General features: G+C 44.2%; 1 protein-coding gene across 2 annotated transcripts; it reads left to right on the top strand.

The window, feature by feature from the left end:
- Window positions 1-4,569: 4,569 nt before the first annotated feature.
- Window positions 4,570-19,469, top strand: LOC136297432 (GDNF family receptor alpha-4-like). Of its 2 annotated transcripts, XR_010723159.1 has the most exons (9): window positions 4,570-4,619; window positions 7,739-8,014; window positions 8,728-8,820; window positions 9,260-9,605; window positions 9,679-9,788; window positions 10,953-11,087; window positions 12,067-12,197; window positions 12,505-12,834; window positions 19,381-19,469. XR_010723159.1 is itself a non-coding variant. In XM_066197337.1 (8 exons), exons 1-8 carry the CDS (start codon window positions 4,577-4,579, stop codon window positions 12,637-12,639), a joined length of 1,269 nt encoding a protein of 422 aa, XP_066053434.1. In that variant the 5' UTR covers window positions 4,570-4,576; the 3' UTR covers window positions 12,640-13,510. The 2 variants fall into 2 exon arrangements, 1 of the variants encoding a protein (XP_066053434.1); XM_066197337.1 differs by lacking the exon at window positions 19,381-19,469 and having other exon boundaries at window positions 12,505-13,510.
- Window positions 19,470-19,740: the final 271 nt, after the last annotated feature.

The raw sequence follows: 19,740 nt of genomic DNA on the forward strand, positions 1-19,740 counted from the left end.
GACATGCCAAGGATCCCATGATGTGCCCGAGAGCATTGTCCAAACACTTCTTGAGCTCAGCTTGGCGCTGTGACCACTGTCCTGGGGAACCTGTTCCAGTGCTCAACCACTCTGAGTGAAAAACCTTTCCCCGATACCCAACCTAAACCTCCCCAACTCAGCTCCATGCCTTTTCCTTGAGTCCTGTCGCTGGTCATGAGAGTGAAGTGATTGGCACCTGCCCCTCTGCTTCCCCTCGTGAGAATGTTGAAGACTGCAAGGAGGCCTCCCCACCATCTCCTCTTCTCCAGGCTGAGCGAACCAAGTGACCTGAGCCGTACCTCTTAAGCTTCCCTTACAGTCTCAATCCTTGTGGCCTCCTTTGGATGGTCTCTAATAGCTTAATGTCTTCTTAATATTGTGCTGCCCAAAACTGCACACAGTACTCAAGGTGAGGCTGTACCAGTGCAGAGTAAAGCAGGGCAATCGCCTCCCTTCACTGACTGGCGATGTTTTGCTTGATGCACCCCAGGACATGGTTGACCCTCCTGACTACCAGGGCATACTGTTGACTCAGTAGGAGCAGCTTGTACCTCAGTCTTTCCTGGTACAAGTCTCTAAAGCACATAATGCTACTGATAAGATGTAAAGTAAACAGCCCCTGTGCTGCTGCCCTGCCAGGTGCCCATCTCATTTACAAGCAAAGAGGAGAAAATTTACAGCAGTGATTATAATAAGAACCTACGGGCTCTGGTTCTGTGTTCCACAGCACCGAAAGGCAGTGAAGGTGTCAGCAGAGTGGGACCACTGATCTTTGGGGCCTAATGTGGAAATAATGGGGAAATAATCTATTCCATGTTCTTTACCTTGATTGCTTTAATACCTGTTTAAGTACCTTCCCAGCCTACAGGAAAGTAAAATCTTTGGTTTGGTTCCTGTCCTGGTTTTGGCACAGATCAGTGGGAGAGGGCATGGCCAATACCCTAATATTATTTGATACCACCTCACATCATTGCTGGGGGCAGAGAAAGGAACTCTCACGTCTGAGGAGAAGGGGGTCCTTCTGGTAGGGGAAAGCATGGTTGGGAAGAGCCAGTCTGTAATGTTGCACTTTCTGTGCAAATAATTTCTTTGTCTTATACCTTTTGTAATTAATATTGTTGCTGTTACTGTTCCTTATCTCATTCCTATTTCTTATCTCCACCTGGCATCCTTGCCTTTTGTTCTTCCAACTGAAGGAAGGCAGGGGAGCAAGCAGGGCAGTTTTAGTGGGAGTGCTAAACTGGGAAATACTCTTCCAAAACCATGAAGTTCCATTATTTTTCTGACTACATTGAACAGCAACAACCCCTAAGGCCTGGGTCTGTCTTGCCACTGCCAGATCCACTGTCCTGCAAGCTCATTAAGCTTCACTTGAGACAAGGAGAGACAATATCCATCATGGATATACCTGTATCAGAAAAATGGGCTCACAGTGCATCACTTAAATGTCTTTGAATCAAAATGTAGTGTAATGCACTACTAAAACTACGTACTTTGTCTACATTCTTGCCTCTGAAAAAAATCAGACTTAAGGTAGCAGAGTAGTGCTGTTCTAAGGTACTCTTCCTTTCTTCTCTTGAAAAAGTGTTTTTGCTTTCCTTTTACAAATAATTTTTCTTCTGAGCTGCTCATGCCTTAAATTGCTTCTGTCATCCAAGCACATTAACCATTGCCTTAACTAGCTGGTGAAAAGGGACTTAGAGAGTCTCTGATCCAACATCTTTGTGCTAGTCAATACTGACTGTGATACATCTATAGGTAACCTGTTCTAGCACTGCACCAACTTCTCAGTGAAAAAGTTTTTCATAGCACCCAGCTGGAACAACCCAAGATGGAATTTATGGCATCATAATTTCTTGTATCACCTATCATTTGGGTTTATCACCTTTGCAGCTCACCTTCAAGTAGCTGCAGGGTGGTAGTAGATTGTCTCTGAAATTCCTCTTTGCCAAGCAACAGGTTCAGATGATCAATTTGTAGGTCACTGCGACCATCTTGGTAGCCCTCCACTGGACCCTCTCTAGTTCCTCCACATCCGTCTTGAACTTCAGGGGCAGGAAACTGCACAGAGTAGTCCAGGTGTGGCCACACCACTGCTAAAGCAGACATGAATAACTTCTTTCAGTCTCTGGCCATGTTCTCCCTAATACAGTGTGGTGTGTGGGTTGTTTTTATTCAATCACGTCTTACTGGTATCCACAGCAACTTCCAGTCCTTCCAGCAGGACTGCTTTTCATCCACTCAGTCCTCAGCCAGGAAAGATGCATGGGGTCAACTGAGCCCTGTTTTAGAATGCAACTCTCCTTCCTAAATGTCATAAGGCACCTATTGACTCAGCTCTTTCATTTCTCAGAGTCCCTTTGGACTGAAGCTATGTTGTTCAGCATGTCCATTGCTCACCCTGAATTTTTTTAATCATAAATGTCTTAGTTCCCTTTTCCTGTAGAACGACTTTCAATTATTCGCACCAAAGATATAGTCTACCCAGTGAGGTGCATGACACCTAAATGTCACAGACCTTCCTGCTGTGAACCACACTGAGGCTAAAATACAAGAGCAGCTTTGAATTCTTTACTCATAGGAACAAAAGATTAAAATTGTCGGAGCCAGAAGTGGCCAAGTAGCCCAGGAACTGAAACACAAAACTATGGGTAGCTGCTATGGATGTCAAACCGCTGAACCTTCTTTGGCAATGAGCAGCCAGAGCTGTTTAGGGCATTTAGGGCACTAGCAGTCATGCTAGGAAATGGAGGTTTCTATTTGGTTTTCCATAAATATAGACATCAACTTCTGCTGGGTTGTTTGCATTAGGTTGATATTTCTGTAGTGTACAGGTGTTACTATTAGCTGTGAATGTCTGCTGTCTGTCTCTAGCCCTGTAAAGAGCAGAGTGTGGTGCTGTAAATATTAGCCCAGGCAGAGGAGTGTTTGCTCAGCCCTCCTCTGTGCTACCTCCCCGAGTAGTTCTCTGACAGTGTTCCTGACAAATGACCAGGACTCAGCATCTTTTGCACTTCCAAGTAACTTGCTCTGGTTTTGACTCAAGAAGGGTTGTAGTGGTCAAATCCTGAAAAGAAGCAGCAGAAGCCACCAGCGTGCTATAATCTTAAGATTAATACTATACAAAATAAGGCATGGCTAAGTAACTCAGCACCTACAGCAAACAAAGTATTTCCTTGGTCAATGTCACTAGACGGACATGAAAAGAATGACACTTATGCAGTCAGGCTGTCGGAGCAAAAAGAGAGCAGTTTACTTTCGAACTCGATACATATAGATTCTGGACAATGATCAGGGATTGGACAGACGAGGTTGCCACCTCTCTGACCCCACTGGTCAAACTAGAAGTTCATCAATTGTCCCTTTTCCAGAGAGGAATGCTAAAACAATCACTTTGTTTATGTTACACTCTGTGAAAAACTCCATTACAAAAAAGCAAACATCAGAAGACTAAAAAAGATCAAAACAACAGTCAAACCCACTCTTAACTGGCTGTGGCAGTCATGGTTGCAGAGATGAAATGTCTAGCATATCACTGGAACCACTAGCTGTTTTAATGCAGTGATATGCAGTAATTTCCATGCAGAATTCTCTCACAGCAGTTCCCTGCAGTAAGCAGCATTAATTTTTCTTAAAAACTCGAGAAGAGGAGGACACCACTGAATTCGATTGTGAATACTTAATGTATTTGCACAGTTCTTACCCTTTCTGTTGGGGTTTTCGGGCAGATGGGGTAGGTCTCTCTACTTATGCAAACAATTGACTTACAAAACGTTTGCCTCATTTTCATATGCTAATGTTTGACATGCGTTTGTTGGACTGTAACTTTTTCACACTGGTTAATTTGATCTTGGGATGCAAATTAAAACGAAGCATCTGTTCAAAAGAAGCACAGCTGCCTAAATGCCATGTGGGCTCTCGGAAGTGCCATCTTTCGTGTGGGTGCAGAAAAGCAGCTCAATCAAGATAGAGCCAGCAACAGGTAAGAAACTGAAATAACGGCCTTCACAACAAAACCAAAAGGAAGAAGCCACGAGCTCGGTCATCCCTTCCACAGACTCAAGAGTTACTTGGGGAAGCTAGTCAAAAGCCAGTCAGCCTCTGTATCCTCCAACAGCACTCCCGCCAGAGTGAAGGAGACTCTCCGAAGTCGGAGATTTACAGTCCTTTACCCAAGTACGCCCCCGAGGGTGCGCAGTCACAGCTCTGCTCTCGGTACCGAGGTGTGCCAGGAATCAATAAACAAACGCCCCTTTTGAAGCGTCCCCGCACCGCCCGGCCCCGCGCCCAGCGGCTCCCCGGTCGCCCTGGAGACAGCGGCCGCCGGACGACCCCCGCCACCCGCCCCCTCTCGCAGCAGCCCGACGGCCGCCCGCGTCTCGGCCCGCCGCGGCCCCGACGGGCGGGTCCCGGCCCCGCGATGGGTCGGGCCGGGCCGGGGGCGGCGCTCGCCGCCCGCACCTCGACGGGGCGGGCCGGGCTCAGCGGCACCGAGGCGGGGCCGCGCGCAGCATGCGAGCCGCAGCCCCGGCGCTCGGAGCCACCGACCGCCAGCATGGGGCCGGCGCTGCTCCTGGGGCTGCTTCTCTCCCGAGCCGGTAACAGCGCCCGGGGCGCGGGGCGGGCTGGGCAGGGTGGCACGGCCCCGTCCCTCTCCCGGCGGGCAGACAGCGGCATCGCCCGCACGCCGGTTCCGCCGTCCCTTGCAGGGGCGGCGCCGGGTTCGCGGTCGCTGGGGTCGATGGCTGCTCCCCCGACGCCGGGCGGGCGCGGAGCGCGTCCCGAGCGCGTCCCGAGCGCTCGCAGCCGCTGCCCGGCTCTCCGGCCACGGGCTCCAGCCGCCCCGGGCGCAGTCGGCGGGTAGGAATTCGCGATTCAAACCGGGAAAGGGGGTTGCTGCTTTGGCCCGAACGGGGAACCTCCGGTGTGATTATGGCCAAACTGGAGGGACGCTCTGGGGAGGGGACCGTCTGCCTTGGAGGCCAGGCGTGAGGACGCGAGAGGAGACGCCGGGAGCCGATCCCTGAATGCGGCCGGAGGAGCAGAACGCGGGGATTCATTCGCCGGAGCTGGTCCCGGCTGCGCCGCGCTCTCGCTGGTTTCGTTCAGAGCAGTTTTTGATACCTACCCCCCATGCATTCGCCCTCTCGAACGCTTAAGGCCCACAGTTTTCCGAGTCTAGGCTCAGTTTGCCGGGACCAATCCAAGGAACTCCTTTGCTGTGTTTAATAAAGGAAGGGCGTCCCTTCTGTACCTGTTGTCTCTTTAAATAGTGTGGTGCACCAGGGGCAACAAGATAGATACAGCTATATGACAGAACATTGAAAAGAGAAAATAAAGGTGCATTGTATTACCTATCCATTTTTTTTCTAAGGTATAAATAATCATAATGTATTAATTGATTATTACCTTTTAATTTTTTTTTTTTTATTTTTTTTTTTTTTTGTAGTAACTACAGATGGGATTCCCATGCACACATATCTTGAACATGTTATGCAACCGAGACCACAGATCTAGGAAAGAATTAGCTTTCTCATTCTTTCACATTGTTACAGTCTGGACTATTAAGACAAGATCTTAAAGACATTAAATAACTTACCAACCTTCAGGGCTTACAACAGTGCACAGCTAGTAAATGATGTCTATAGAGGAGGGCTGTTTTAAAGTTGAGGTTTAGAGCAGCTTCACCTGAACCCACTGTGCTGGATACAAAGCTTTCCTGATGAGAGATTTTTCAGGGAGTTTGAAATGTCATCAAGTCTCTATGTAAGAGCCAGGTGAACTACAAAGTACAGTAAGTTGCTAGAAGAACAAAGAAACTTGTGCAAGTGAGACAGAGGTACCTAGATAATATTACTGGGCCTTAGGGAAAGTAGAAACTTTGAGAAGCAGGCTGGTATGGAATTCTGCATTCTACTTACAGCAAATAAACTGATGAAGCTAGCAGAAATGAAGTAAGTGAGAGAACAAATCACATGGGGAAGATGGTACACTGGGCAATATGAGTTGTACCAAGATTTCCCCCTAATTTATAGTGATGGCAGACTGAAATAGTACTGCACCTGCTGAACAAGAGAATGATAGGTAAGATGATGTACTCAAAGAACACCAAAGGTAGATGTAAGGCTCAGCACAGTCATTTCCTAAAGCCAGCCAAGGAATATTGACCTGAAGGGAAGAAACATACCAGCCTATATATAAATTTTATTAGGAAACTGTCTTATTTCAAGACTTCATTGTACTTCTCCTGTAAACATAGATTCATAGACTGCAGAAATGAAGAATTACAGACTGAATGCACCTACCCATGACATAATCATAAAATTACAGAAAGACTTGGGCAGGAATGGACCTTAAAGATCATCCTGATCTACCCCCCTGCCATGGGCAGGAAACCTTCTACTAGACCAGGTTGCTCCAAGTCCCACCCAACCTGGCCTTGGACACTTCCAGGGATTGGGCAGCCACAGCTGCTCTGGGCAACCTGTGCCAGGCCCTTACCACCCTTGGAGTAAAGAACTCCTTCCTAACATCTAATCTGAATCTTGCCTTTTTATTTTAAAACTGTTCCCCCTTGTCCTATCACTATCTGCCTGTATAAAAAGTTGCTATCCCTCTTTTTTTAAGTCCCCTTTAAGTACTGGAGCCTTCTCCAGGCTGAACAACACCAGCTCTCTCAACCTGTCTCATAGCAGGAGGTGCTCCAGCCCTCGGAGCATGCTAGGGCTCCTCTGGACCCATGCTAACAGATTAATGTCCTTGAGGGCCCCAGGGCTGGATGCAGCACTGCAGGTGGGAGGGTCTCATGAGGGCAGAACATACTCCCTCAGTCTGCTGGCCACGCTGATTTTGATGCAGCTCAGGACATACCTGCTTTTTGGGCTGCAAGTGCACATGACCAGGTCACCCCTGAGAACTCCCAAGTGCTTCTCTGGAGGGCTGCTCTCAATTGGTTTATCTCCCAGTCTGGACTTGGGTCTGGGATTGCCCTGACCCAGGTGCAGCACCTGTACTTGGACTTCTTGAACTTCACGAGGTTCTTATGAGCCAAGCCTTCATCTGCATTTTTGGCAGGGATTTTAGGGGCTGGGTTCTATGTACTTTAATTGACTGCATATCAGCCCTTCTGTATGAAGCTACTTGCATCCTTTGTTAAGGATTAATTTTATTATGCAAAGAATACACATTCTTCAGTCTTCAGGGTCATTAAAGTAGCTGTTTTTATACCCTATAAATGGATCTCTCAGTACATCTCTTAATGACCAGCATATACTTTAGTAATTGCAGCAGCACTGACTCACAGTACACAGTATGGTGTTACTATGTGTTTATTGCACTGTGGTTTTCAGTGCTCAGACAGAAGAGCTTCTTCAAAGCAGGCCTCAGCAACCCCAAGGTTTCACAGGGATTTACTAGTCCCTAAAATACAGAGCAATCCCTGATCCTGGCCAAGCTGAACAGAATTATTTTGGAGGCTTTTATTTAACCTTTTGTTCTTTCTTTCATTTATATTCATCCCTTTTTTTTTTTTTTTTTTTTTTTTTCCTAAATGGAGCCAGCTCTTGTTCCTTAACTACCCCACATAAAAGATCCCAACATGTTCTGTTTCTTGGAAGGAGTCCTTGTTGAAGACAGGATCCCTGCAAAATAATGACAAGGTACTTGTGTGGCATTCATCTTGTCTGGGGTCCTAACAGTCTTTTCTCTACTTGATCAGGAGACCTCATGGCTCTGCCCAGCAGTGACTGTGTCGTGGCAGAGCAGCTGTGCCTCTCTGACTCCATCTGCAATGCCACATACCGGACACTGGAAAACTGTGCCCTGGCCAAGACTCGCCTCCTTTCACTGGATCACGATAGCAGGGTCAGATGCCTGAATGCAGAGCTTGACCTTGGGAACAGCTCTTTGCTGCACTGCAAGTGTCACCGGCGCATGAAGAGACAGGAGCACTGCTTACGCATTTTCTGGACTGTTCACTCCAGCATGACAGATGGTGAGATGAAGTAATATAAATTTACAAGTTACTAGTAAGGCTTACCCCCACCCCCTAGCTGAAAACAACCGTAAAATTCCACTTCCCAGCACTGTAGGTAATTGCTCTGGAACCATATCTCCTAGTAAAGAGAATTCATTACTGCTCTGTTTGATAAGCAGCAAAAACTTACCTGGTATGGGACCAGCCCTTCAAATACACCAGAAACAATAACAGACAAAGACAGCTACACTGAGGTAGTTAGATTTATGCTGTGAAAAATACCTCAAAATGGTCCTGTCTGTCCATCACTGAAAACACACATGATTATGACACGTATTGCCATGTGTTCTGTTGCTTTCTTTTGTGGGGTGCTTCTACTTGACCTCCCACTACAGCCTGCCTGTGCTGCTCAGCTCCTCACACTTACTGAAGCTGAAAAATCCAAATGACAACGTAGACCAAATTCCAACTGGATAAAATGTAATGAGGGTTTTACACAGTAATAGTTTCACATTTCCCGAAGAACCATTCTTGGCATTTGGCTTTGGGTGAGACAGAGCATTTGTGAACTCAAGCCTGAGGAAAGAACCAGGCATAAATAAGAAAAAATATCCACTTAAGAATAAACAAGCAAATAAATAAATAAATAAATAAATAAATAAATAAATAAAGCTGGTCACAAAGAATTTCTCCCATCTCCCACTGCATTAAATATCTTGTACCTTGCCTAGGTTATTTCAGTTTGGAGACCTCTCCCTATGAGAATCCAGTGAATGAAGAACACTGGAAGACAGATTATAATAAACTGGCAGCTCTGGTATCAGGTAAGAACTGTAATGGTTACATGATATAATTCTGCCCTCTTTTATCTTTTCATGGGCTGAAGATTATTAAGAACAATTTGGGGTAATGGACCCTTTAATCAGAGGAATGCCTGCTCTGGCTACTTGCCTAAATTTGTCATTCCTACCAAGAGTGACAAATATAGCCACAGATCCAGGCCCATGAAACCAGCAATGACCCACAATGATCCATCTTCTGAAACAAGCACCCTACTATGAACCAATAAAAAAGTACTCTTTTGTAGCTAGTATAATTACAGTGTCATACTGCAGGCACATAGAAGGACTGGTTTCCTTTGTTCTTTTTGATTTTTTGAATCTGACCATCAAGAAAGGAGTACTCCTGCTTCCACGCAGTGCAGAATCTCTTCTGGATACCTGCTTCATGTTTCCTTTTTGTGGTTTTTTTTTGGCTTTATAGGCTCACAGTTAGCAGGAGATGCAACAAATCCATGTCTGAGAGCAACACACGTCTGTAATCTGAGCAAGAAGTGTTTTCGTCTGCGCACAGACTATGCCTCCATCTGCACCAAGGGAGCAGGAAGTGAGGATGTGTGTGACCGGCGCAAGTGCCACAGAGGCCTAAGGAATTTCTTTGAGAAAGTTCCTGAGGATTTCACCAAAAGGATCCTGTTCTGTCCATGTCAAGATGAATTCTGTGGAGAAAGACGCCGTAAAACTATTGTTCCTGATTGTTCCTTCCAGTATAACACCAAACCAAATTGCCTCTGGCTTCTGGACTCCTGCTTAGAAGACCATATCTGCAAGTAGGTCAGGCAGCAGAGGATGTTATCCAAGAGAACAACATTGACACTGATGGTCTCATTTTCCTTCCTACAGATCCCGGCTGGCTGACTTCCAACAAAATTGTCAACCTGTAGACATGTCTCCAGATGGCTGCTCTCTGCACAACCGTGCTGCATGCCTGCAGGCTTACATGGGGATGATTGGTAAGTGATATCCATAGGAACATACAGGGTGGAAGCTTTCAGACTACAATCTTGCAGGCACTCTGATGCTGTGAAAGACCATCCTAGTCTCCTGCAGGAGGCAGCGCTCAGTATACCAGTGAATATGCCTTACTAATTGATGCCAGTGCTCTCCCTTGCCTTGGAGGTAAATGCAGTCCAAAGAGGACTTCAATGGCATTTTTTGCTGTACTCTGCCCCATCCTTGCCTGAGATTTCTGGATGCCTCTTTGCATCATCAGCTGGTGCAAAGCACTCTAAGTGCCTCATCAACAGTGCTCTGTTGGCTTGTGTGAACTAAGTCATTGTCATTCCTAATGCTGGAGTTATATCCTGTCACAGCAGTGATTAAACATGGTGCTCCATCACTGCCTGACTTCTAGACTCCTGATGGCTTGTTAGTATTGTTAGAACTATGTTCTCAAGGCCAGCCAGAATATAGGACTACCAGGTGTTAAAAGAAAGGTCATCTTTGATTTCAGTTATTTACTATCTACCAACCTACTGAAACGTTTTCAGAGTGGCTCAAAAGAGTATGTAAAGAGCAGCAGTACCTCAGAAGTTGTAAATCTAGACTATACCTGCCATTTTTCCAGATGGCTCTGCTGGTTTTTTGCTAAATGAACATTGCCTGAGTGGCACACTACAGGTGTGCAGTATTTGTTTGTCTGTCAAAAGGCACCTGGCTACACAGTTTTGCCAGCTGCACAAGAAGCAAGAGTACCTTTTGCTGCCATATGTCAGTACCACAGCTGAGTCCATGCAAGTCCTTCACATCCTAAAATAAAAATCCTTCACAATTTAATGTTTGCACCATTAAATTGCTTTCCATCAGTTTGCACTGAGCTCTGTGGGTATGGTTCTCACCATTGCTTCTGCTGTGTACACATCACAATTTAATTCCTGCACCAGCTTCAGTTCTCAATACATCTCACAGAGTGCCTGAGTCAGGCGTAGCAATCTCAACACTTTCTCACAGCTCAGCAGACATCAGGTAGGTTCATCAAGCCTGGGCCACCTAGCTGGCACTCCTGACCTTGCCTGTGTAACATGCTTATCACAGTGGAAGGCTTCTGCCTCCAGGGCAGCACTTCCTTTAGTATGACATGATTCATAATGCTTCTTTCATCTGGGGGTTTGGGACAGGCACACCCATGACACCCAACTATGTCAGTAACTCCAGTGTGGAGGTCTCCTTGTGGTGTACGTGTGAGAACAGCGGCAACCAGAAGGAGAAGTGTGACCAGATACTCGGCATGTTTGAGAGCAACAAATGCCTTGGTAAGCATCAGCCACATCACAGAGAAACAGCTCAGCAGAGAGAATTTAAATCCTGTGGTTTCAAGATCCTGTGTTGCACTGCTCTTGTGTATAGTTCTATCTTCTTCTGCAATGTCTCCGTGATCTCCTCTGCAACCTATGGGACCAGCCTGGATCTGCTCTAAGAACTGTTTCTGTATCTTTTGGCAACATTTTTGTTAATCTCGAACACCCCTGAAGCTATTTGCAAACATCATTCAAATGAAGGGCACAGTAAAAACATCACCAAGGGGAGGTCAGACATGCTGTATCCATAGGTTGCTGAGTAACCACATCTGTGCACCAGGATTATAGGCTCAGGATTCCCCTCCTCATCCTCTGTTTCTGTACTCACCCCTGGCCCTCATTTACTCAGTCAAGATAAGCAGCTCCTGACGCAGCCTGTTACTAGATTCAGCATAGCAGAACTCCTGTTACATGCAACTGTGTAACCCTAAGTCTGTTTTTTTTTTATCTTCCTAGCATTTTAGCAACATACCTCAGTGAGATTTAAATATTTTATGTTTGTAAAAGCTTTAAAAGGATATAAAAGAAAACAGCATAATTACATAAGTGATTAATATTTAAACCTACCTCCTGCAGTATATAAAAGCCTTACACCCAGCACTATAGACACATCTACAATTTAATCATCTCATCCGAGATACTACAAACCTGCCCCTTACAAAATACAGAGCTGGGAAAGTCACAGCGGGACCCAAAAGTCTTCAAGTACAGTTCAAACTGTTTTTGCAGTCTGCTCAATCTCACAAGCTGACAGGCCATTCACAAAACAGAGAATATGTATTTTCTAAATCAAGGCCACACAGCCTGGGAGTGCCTTTCCTAAAATAGCTCCTCTAGACTTCTGTTTACTCGACTCCAAGGTGTGCACAAGAAAAACACAGTAAGAATCTTTACTCTTCTTTACTCTTTATTCTTACTTTACTTCTGTTTGCAGAAAATACCATTTGGTCTCAAATGCATCTGAAGCAGACAGCTCTAGAAAGACAGGAAGACTTACTTTATTCATCTTCCCTAAGCTTCCAAGGAGACAGTGCCAGCACATCTCTCTCTTCAGCAATGTCACAGGTAAGCAATGCTTTGTTGCCTTCACAAAGCAGCGAGTCAAGTAGCCTAGAGACAGCAGTTGAGAAACCTTTGATCTGGAAACATGTGACTTTGGACATCAAACCAAGGGATGCCATGTGCATGTGCAACACTGTACTACTCTACCTTAAGTTACTCCTTCCACAGACAAGCAGAAGCAGGAGGCTGTATGTCTGGCCACAGGAGTTTCAATAGTCTCACATTAATGCTCAGAACTAGAGGTTCTGCAGCCAGAAGTTTGAGCATAAATGTGTCTAACTGGGATTCATCCCTCCTTTTTATTTTCTAGGTGGCTGAAGGGAAGACACAGCGAGACAGCTCCAAACAGAGCAGTATGCCTATGGCCTCTTCTGTATATTCTGGAGCTGCTACTTCCTGGCCTTCTCTGGCTCTGTTCCTGCCCCTGATGCTGAGCCCACATTAATGTGGCAGAAATGGAGTATTTCCTTCCCATATTATTAATATTATTCCATACCCAGGCATGTCCCAAGAGAGATTTACCTCTGGGAAACAGAAGGCTTCCAGTCAAGCGGAATGGCCTTAACCCAGAATGGCAATCACTGGAAACCTCCCACATACTTGCACCCTGCTTTCCCCCCGTCAGGTTGCAGCTCTGCAGGTACAGTTCTCACCATTGTTTCTGCTGTGTACACATTTTGAGTAACAGGCTAATGTTCCAGCTTAATAGGTTCAATCAAAGGTCTGATTTCTTTCAGAACTTGTGCAGGGTTTGGTTTCTGACTGTAGGGATGACCTAACAGTGTCTCCGACTGCCCCACCATCTGGGCCTCGTCCTCAGGCATACAATCATTGAATGGTTTGGATTTGTAGGGACCTTAAAAGATCAACTAGTCCAACCCCCATGCCATGGGCAGGGACCACCTTCCACTAGACCAGATTGCTGCAAACCCCGTTCAACCTGATCTTGAACACTGGAAGGGATGGCGCAAGCACAGCTTCTCTGGACAATCTGTGCCTGTGCATCGCCACCCTCACAGGGAATAATTTTTTCCTAATATTCAATCTAAACATACCTTCTTTCAGGGTATGGAACCGTTGTTCCATATCCTGTCCCTCGAGGCCCTGGTAAAAAGTCTCTCTCTGGGCTTATCATCCCGCCAATGATAAAAGGCACAACAAGGTCTCCACAGAACCTTCTCTTCTCCAGGCCAAACCACATCAACTGTCTCAGCCTTGCTTCATAGGAGAGGAGTTCCAGCCCTGTCATAATTTTCATGGCCTCGTCTGAACCTGCTTGAACAGGTCCATGTCTGTCACGTACTGGGCACCCCAGAGTTGAACGCTGGGTGGGGAGGTGGGGTGGGGTACAGGGGAAGAATCGCCTCTCAGCCTGTCGGCCACGCTTCTTTTTATGTAGCCCAGGCTGCAGGATGGCTTTCTGAGCTGCAAGTGCATTTTACCAACTCTTGTCTAGTTTTCCATCTAGCCATGTATCCAAGTCCTTTCCTGCAGGGCTGTTCTCAATCCAGTCACTCCCCCACTCTGTACTGATATTGGGGGCTGTCCCAAACCAGGTGTGGGACCTTGCACTTGGACTGGTTGCACTTCGTGAGTTTTGTTGGTATCCACTTCTCAAGCCTATGAAGGTATAGAGTAGGGAATATCATCCAAAAGACTAGAAGCCTGTGCTTCAGGGTGGATTACAAGTAAAACTCAATAAATATACATGTGAAGTCCCTGGTAAACACCATCTTTGGATTACTTTCAGTTCCCTTTTCAAATCCATTCTTTTAAGTATATGAAAAATACCAGTCCAGATCAAGAACACTACTATATTAGAGTTTATGCTCCATTCTGTTTTGTCCCTTCACCGTATACATAGTCCATTATTGTGGCTAGCAACACACTTGGGGTTTATTGTTCAGGATCAACGGTGCTCAACTTCAGTAGATTTAGGCCTATCTAGCAAAAGATGATCTTGCCTGATCTCAGGACAAGCCTTCTCCATAACCCTTAGAGAATGCATTTGGCTCATTGAAGGTGCATTGACCACAAAACCCTGGGACATTCAGTTGCAAAAATCTCCTTGTATCTGTCCATATATTCAAGTTACCATTGTCCCCTTCCAGCCACCTGCCCCATTTTCCTCCTCTGCCAAGCACTATTTCATGACCTGTTTATTCTGAATGTAAATGTGCACACTGTGTAACTGCTGTTAGTTTGTACTGCATTTGTCTGTTAAAATGTTGTGTTAAGTGAATATTGATTTCTGAGGTAGGTTAACAGACTACAATCAATTGTGTGCAAGAGTTGCCTCACCAGCCAGCCTACATTTTCAAATAGCCAGAAACTCAGCTCAAAACAGCTCCTTCATGCACACATACAGTGCCCATTGCTCATTCTGAGAGGCAACAGATCTGAACAATACTATACACATCCAAACATGATTACAGTCCTGAACAGAGGCAGAATAGCTGAGTATTTCTTTTTATCCTGTGTTTTATCTGTTGCCAGGGAAGCACCACCTAGGTAATACGCTGTGGTTCCCAGTCACTGTCAGATACCTTACAACAGAATCTTACATCGTCGTGTGTATCAAAGCAATTATCCTTCTGCAGTGGTAATATTTCCATTTCCAATTCCAGACTTCTGCTCATTTCCTAGGCAAGTAGAGCAAAGAAATAATGCATGCAGCAGCATCATCTCCTCTGTCACACAGAGAAGCACTGTATTATTTACATGCAGTAGGAACAAATATGTCTTCTTAATAAACAGGAGTACTAATGCTGGTATGTCTCATTACCTGAAATATGGCTATTTGGAACAAGAGACAGCACTATTTCCACATGTTTGCGACCATTAGTTAATAAAAACAGAGTCCGTGTAACCCTAATATAGTATCCACATTAGAGCATCCTCCATATGGTGGGACTTAGAAATGTGTCAAGACTCTTGATGTAATGTAATAGCATCTGTCATCTCTGGAAGTTAATGGAGAGTGACAGGGAAGAAGAAAATGTTATTCTTTCCACTGTTCCACACAACAGAGAGAATATTTGTGAGAATAATGGAGTAGATTTCTGAGTGATCATGCACACTGGTACGCAATGATCTTCCACTCACCTGTGCTCTGATCTTTACCCTGTCCCAAATTTAGTGCTGTAAGACAGATTAATATGGAAAAAGGGATTAGTATTTTCTTCTTCATGTTTACGGCACTAAATCCCTACTAAGAAGGTTGTTGATTGCAATTGCAGTCTTCTGTCATATCCTGGATTGTACAGGAAAATGCTTGGCACTTGGACAAATCATGCTCTAGACTGAATTTGAAGCAAAACATGCCAGTTTGTTGGGTTTTTTTCCCAAGTATCCTGTGTCCCTTTTTTCATGCACCTTTATATGCACAGCTGCTTCTTAGCTTGTTCATCAAAAACTGCAAGCAAAATTCACTTCCAACTACACCTTCATTCACAGGTACTCACACTTTCCTGAGTACAAACCCATTTTCGCTTAGACTTTTTTAACACCTGATCTCCAAATATCATGGGTTTCCAACTACACAGCATATATGCATGCACAACTTAACTGCTACAGGAAATGTCATGCCAGTATCACTATCAATTCAGTTTCGTTAGCACCACCAATGTTCCGAGACTGGCACACTTCCTAAACCCATTCAGAACAGCTTACAAACCATTCTACAGGGCAATTAACAAGCTTCTGTTCCCGGAAAGTTGAAAACAACATCCTGTGAGCACCTGTGGTCTCACAAAAGACAATCCACAAAACACAAAAATAATCCAATAAAAATTCTCTATCTAGGCAGTCTTAATAATGAACATTCAGCAAGCATATACGAGGAGGGAACCTTCTAATTACTGTAATGTAGATTATTTTTAAAGAGCAAAATAATGCGAGGTCTGACTAATAAAATTTATCTTGCAACTCTAGAAGTCTCCTGCCTTCCTTTGCATTTCATAGAAGCTACACTCCTTGTCTCCACTGCTGAAGGCATTATGGAAATGCAAAGAACAGAATTAGAATCTCTTACAAAGCAGTCGTGACAACCTTTACAGATATCATTCACTGTCAGGTACTTCAGATGTGGCTTCTAGAAGTCTAATAGAGCCTTAGATCTCTTAACATGATCTAATGTAGCATTTACAAGGGACATTCATATAGTCCTCCAGCAGTTAGCTCAGCCAGCTGTTAGATAAGTGGTTTCTTGTGACAAGTGGGAGAAGCAATTCACATTTCTTGCCCGAGCGAGGTCCTAAGCAAGATGATGCCAGAGATAAACCTTGATTTTGCAAGTCCAAAATTAGTGTCCTTGCCTCATTCAAATCATTCCCACTGCCTCCAAAAAATGCCTATATTTTAGTAAGAGTCAAGTGGCTGTGGTTTCCGTTTTCGAAGGGGGAACAGTGCGTTATTGCAGATGACAAAAAGCTAAAGCACTGTTGGTTTTCAACAGTGATTCCTGGCTACAGATCCCTGGCACACCTCTCAAAATCAGCTGACAATAAAAGGTAACTTTCAGTTTATAGGAAAGGGCTACAGATTCAGCATCTATAAAGAATGGAACTATCTTTTTCAAAACATCCTAAAAATAATGTCACTCTATTTGCCAAAACGGTAGGCAACTTTACACAAGAATAAAGAGGAGAATTGTCAAAGTAATCTTTGAGGTGTCCATGAACCAGATAAAGCTTGTGGGGACAACACTGGAGAAAGAGGAAGCCAATCAGCACTGCTGAGCTCCACAGGATCGTTCAGCACTGCTAAGGAATCACAACTCACCGCTATTCCACGGCTGCTTCCCCCACTGAAGCAGATCCTGGTAAATACAATCAGAGGCTAATCACTTCTACCCCAGGGACTTTGTGGCTGAACCTTTTTTCATTTGAGGCAGGGTCGGTTGAGGCTGAGCTTGGTTAGTCTCTAATGGAAGCTCTTCTGATAGGTGATTAGCTCTCCTCCAGGAAGTGAGTTGGTGTTTGGGTTTCTTGCAAACCCCAGGGTTAGCAGAGGTCAGGGGATGCTGCACTTTCTCCAAGTGCCTCCATGAAAATAGCCCCACATACTTTCCATTTACAGCTGATCACCTCCATTATCCTCAGGCTAGGAGGAGATGATCAGCAATTGTTAAGTGCTTGAATCAGACTAATAGCTCACTGCTAATTCCCCCAGTAATGGGAATCTAAATTCCTGGTAAACAAACGGACTGCTTTTCACACACAGGGATGAATGCCAAAAGCCTAATATTAGAGCTCTGGAACTAAAGCTTTTAGAGCAATCCCGTCCACTCGAAGATGTTTAATGACATTATGTACTAAATAATTAGAAAATGAAGGCCCACTTGGAATCAGTGGGTTACTGTCTAATTAAGATGACAAAGGGGCTCTACCCTTTTTTAAACAAGTTTATACTAAAATGGTGTACCTGATAAATGGCTCTGATAACTGTGTCTTTACCTTTGGGCAGAACAAGCAGACATTAGGTTAGCACTAAATAATTGTGTGATTTTGGGCTCATCTTTCTTCCTATTGGTCCCACCTGTTTTCCTGTAAGGCATGTGATTCAGCTGTTCTTCCCCCCCATCAGATGACAAAATTTATTAAGGAACACTCAGATCACTTATCCTGATGCAGAGAAAATCATCTTTGCCTTTGCTTTACTGTATGGCCAGAATCACAGAGTTCACACCACGAGATGCTTGAAGAGCTAAGAGGTATGGACTGGACCCTCTAGAAGCACTTTGCAAGAAAAATTGCTAGTGAGCCTGAGAACACAAGAGAAGATTATTTATATGCAGAGATACTTGTAAAAAGACTGAGAAGTGTGCTACTGATCATATGGCTGAATCAAAATTGATTAGTAAATCACATGACATCCTTATCTCCAAACTGAAGAGATAGAGGTTTGAAGGGTGGACAAATTGGTGGATAAAGAATTGGATGGATGGATGCAACCAAAGAGTTGTGGTCAATGGCTCTATGTCCACACAGGCTGAGCAAAGTGCCACTGTACTCAGCTCCCTTTCACCTTTTTTCCCTGCCAGTCTAGTACTTAAATTACTTTATCTTCAATAAAAGTTTGCCCATTAGATACTGATATTATAGGTCACTGAGCTTCACCATAAGAAACTGAAATTTCTTTAACCATCTGCACACACTTACTTGTTCTCCAGCTTTCGAAACCCTCAGCTTCTTCCTTTTTTTTTTTTCCCTCTCCCTAAAGAATCTTTTGATTAACTGAAGTCAATTTTGCTAAGTGCTAGTGGCTCTAAGAAGCTTGTTTTGTCAATGATCCCCAGGGCTCCATTATGTTTTCAGGGCTACAAAACAGGAATTGCTCAGTCTTTCTGTAGAAATGTGAGATTAGCAGCTAATTTTTCCAGCCACAAGCTCTTTGGATTTCACACCCATAATTCAAAATCAGAGTATGTGCACCTGTTATTGTAGTTCTAGCAGAAATCAGCTAAAAGATTTCCCATCTTTTTCCCCCAATTTCAATCCATTCTCATGCAAAAAATGTAATGCACAAGGAATCCAGTTCCAGAAATACACCACACAACCAATTGCTATTCTACTCCCAACAGGGAGCGTCACAACACAAGTTCTGTTGTGCACTGAACACTTCATTTTTAATATGCAAATACAAATCACAGTGTAAATGGAACTAATACAAAACTACAAATCACAGTGAAAATGTCAGTTTTATATACATTTGGAACACAGAAAGGCCCCAAGAGAAAGATTATGACTTATCATGGAGGAATTTACTAAAATATTTGGAGTAATATCTGAGCTGTTTTATTCATCCTGTAAAGGACATAACAGTCCCTCTACAAGGTTGAAATGCTAACACTAAGAGCTCAAGGTTGGCCTCTCTTCTCAAGCATCACTGAGTTGTATCTTCCATCTGGTAAATTAGGCACAATAAAATGGTAATGAAATAGAAAAGATGATGAGTTGATCGATTTACTGGACTATTTTTCATTTGGTTTTGACTGATCTCAGCAGATGTCACCAGGAGTCCTGCTGTTACTCAAGATAGCATAGTATTGCTCAGCTATCCACCCTTAAATACAAGTCTGTATTTAATTCAGATTTTCAAGCATGAACTTTTCAATTCAGATTCCAGTTGCCTACGTTAAGGTATTTCCAAGACTGAGTCTAATGCCCATTTTTTTCTTCTTCAGATGTCATAAGAGAGATGGTCCAGACCCCACAGCAAGAAAAAGGAGCTTCCTGCAGCACCTGTCACTGGGTTTGAAGCTTCTACAAAGGTAAAAATGGAGAGAATCTTGACTTCACATAATTTTTCCTGAGACTCCCAACCTTCTCCTCAAGAAAAATGGGCAAACACATATGTGGCAACAGCACACATAATGAACCCAAATAGCTGCTCATGATGAACTTCTGCAAACTAGTGTCTTTAACTTATTAAAGTGATGCAAAAAAGCATGTATTTTATTTTTTTTCATATGCTGACATCAAAATCTCTCAAACTGAGAACCGGTGGTTTGTAATTTTGGCAACATGGTTTCATAAGCAGATTG

This window comes from Chamaea fasciata, unplaced genomic scaffold, assembly GCF_029207755.1.
Source record: "Chamaea fasciata isolate MVZ Bird 193981 ecotype frontalis unplaced genomic scaffold, bChaFas1.0.hap1 SCAF_15, whole genome shotgun sequence".
Taxonomy (NCBI): domain Eukaryota; kingdom Metazoa; phylum Chordata; class Aves; order Passeriformes; family Sylviidae; genus Chamaea; species Chamaea fasciata.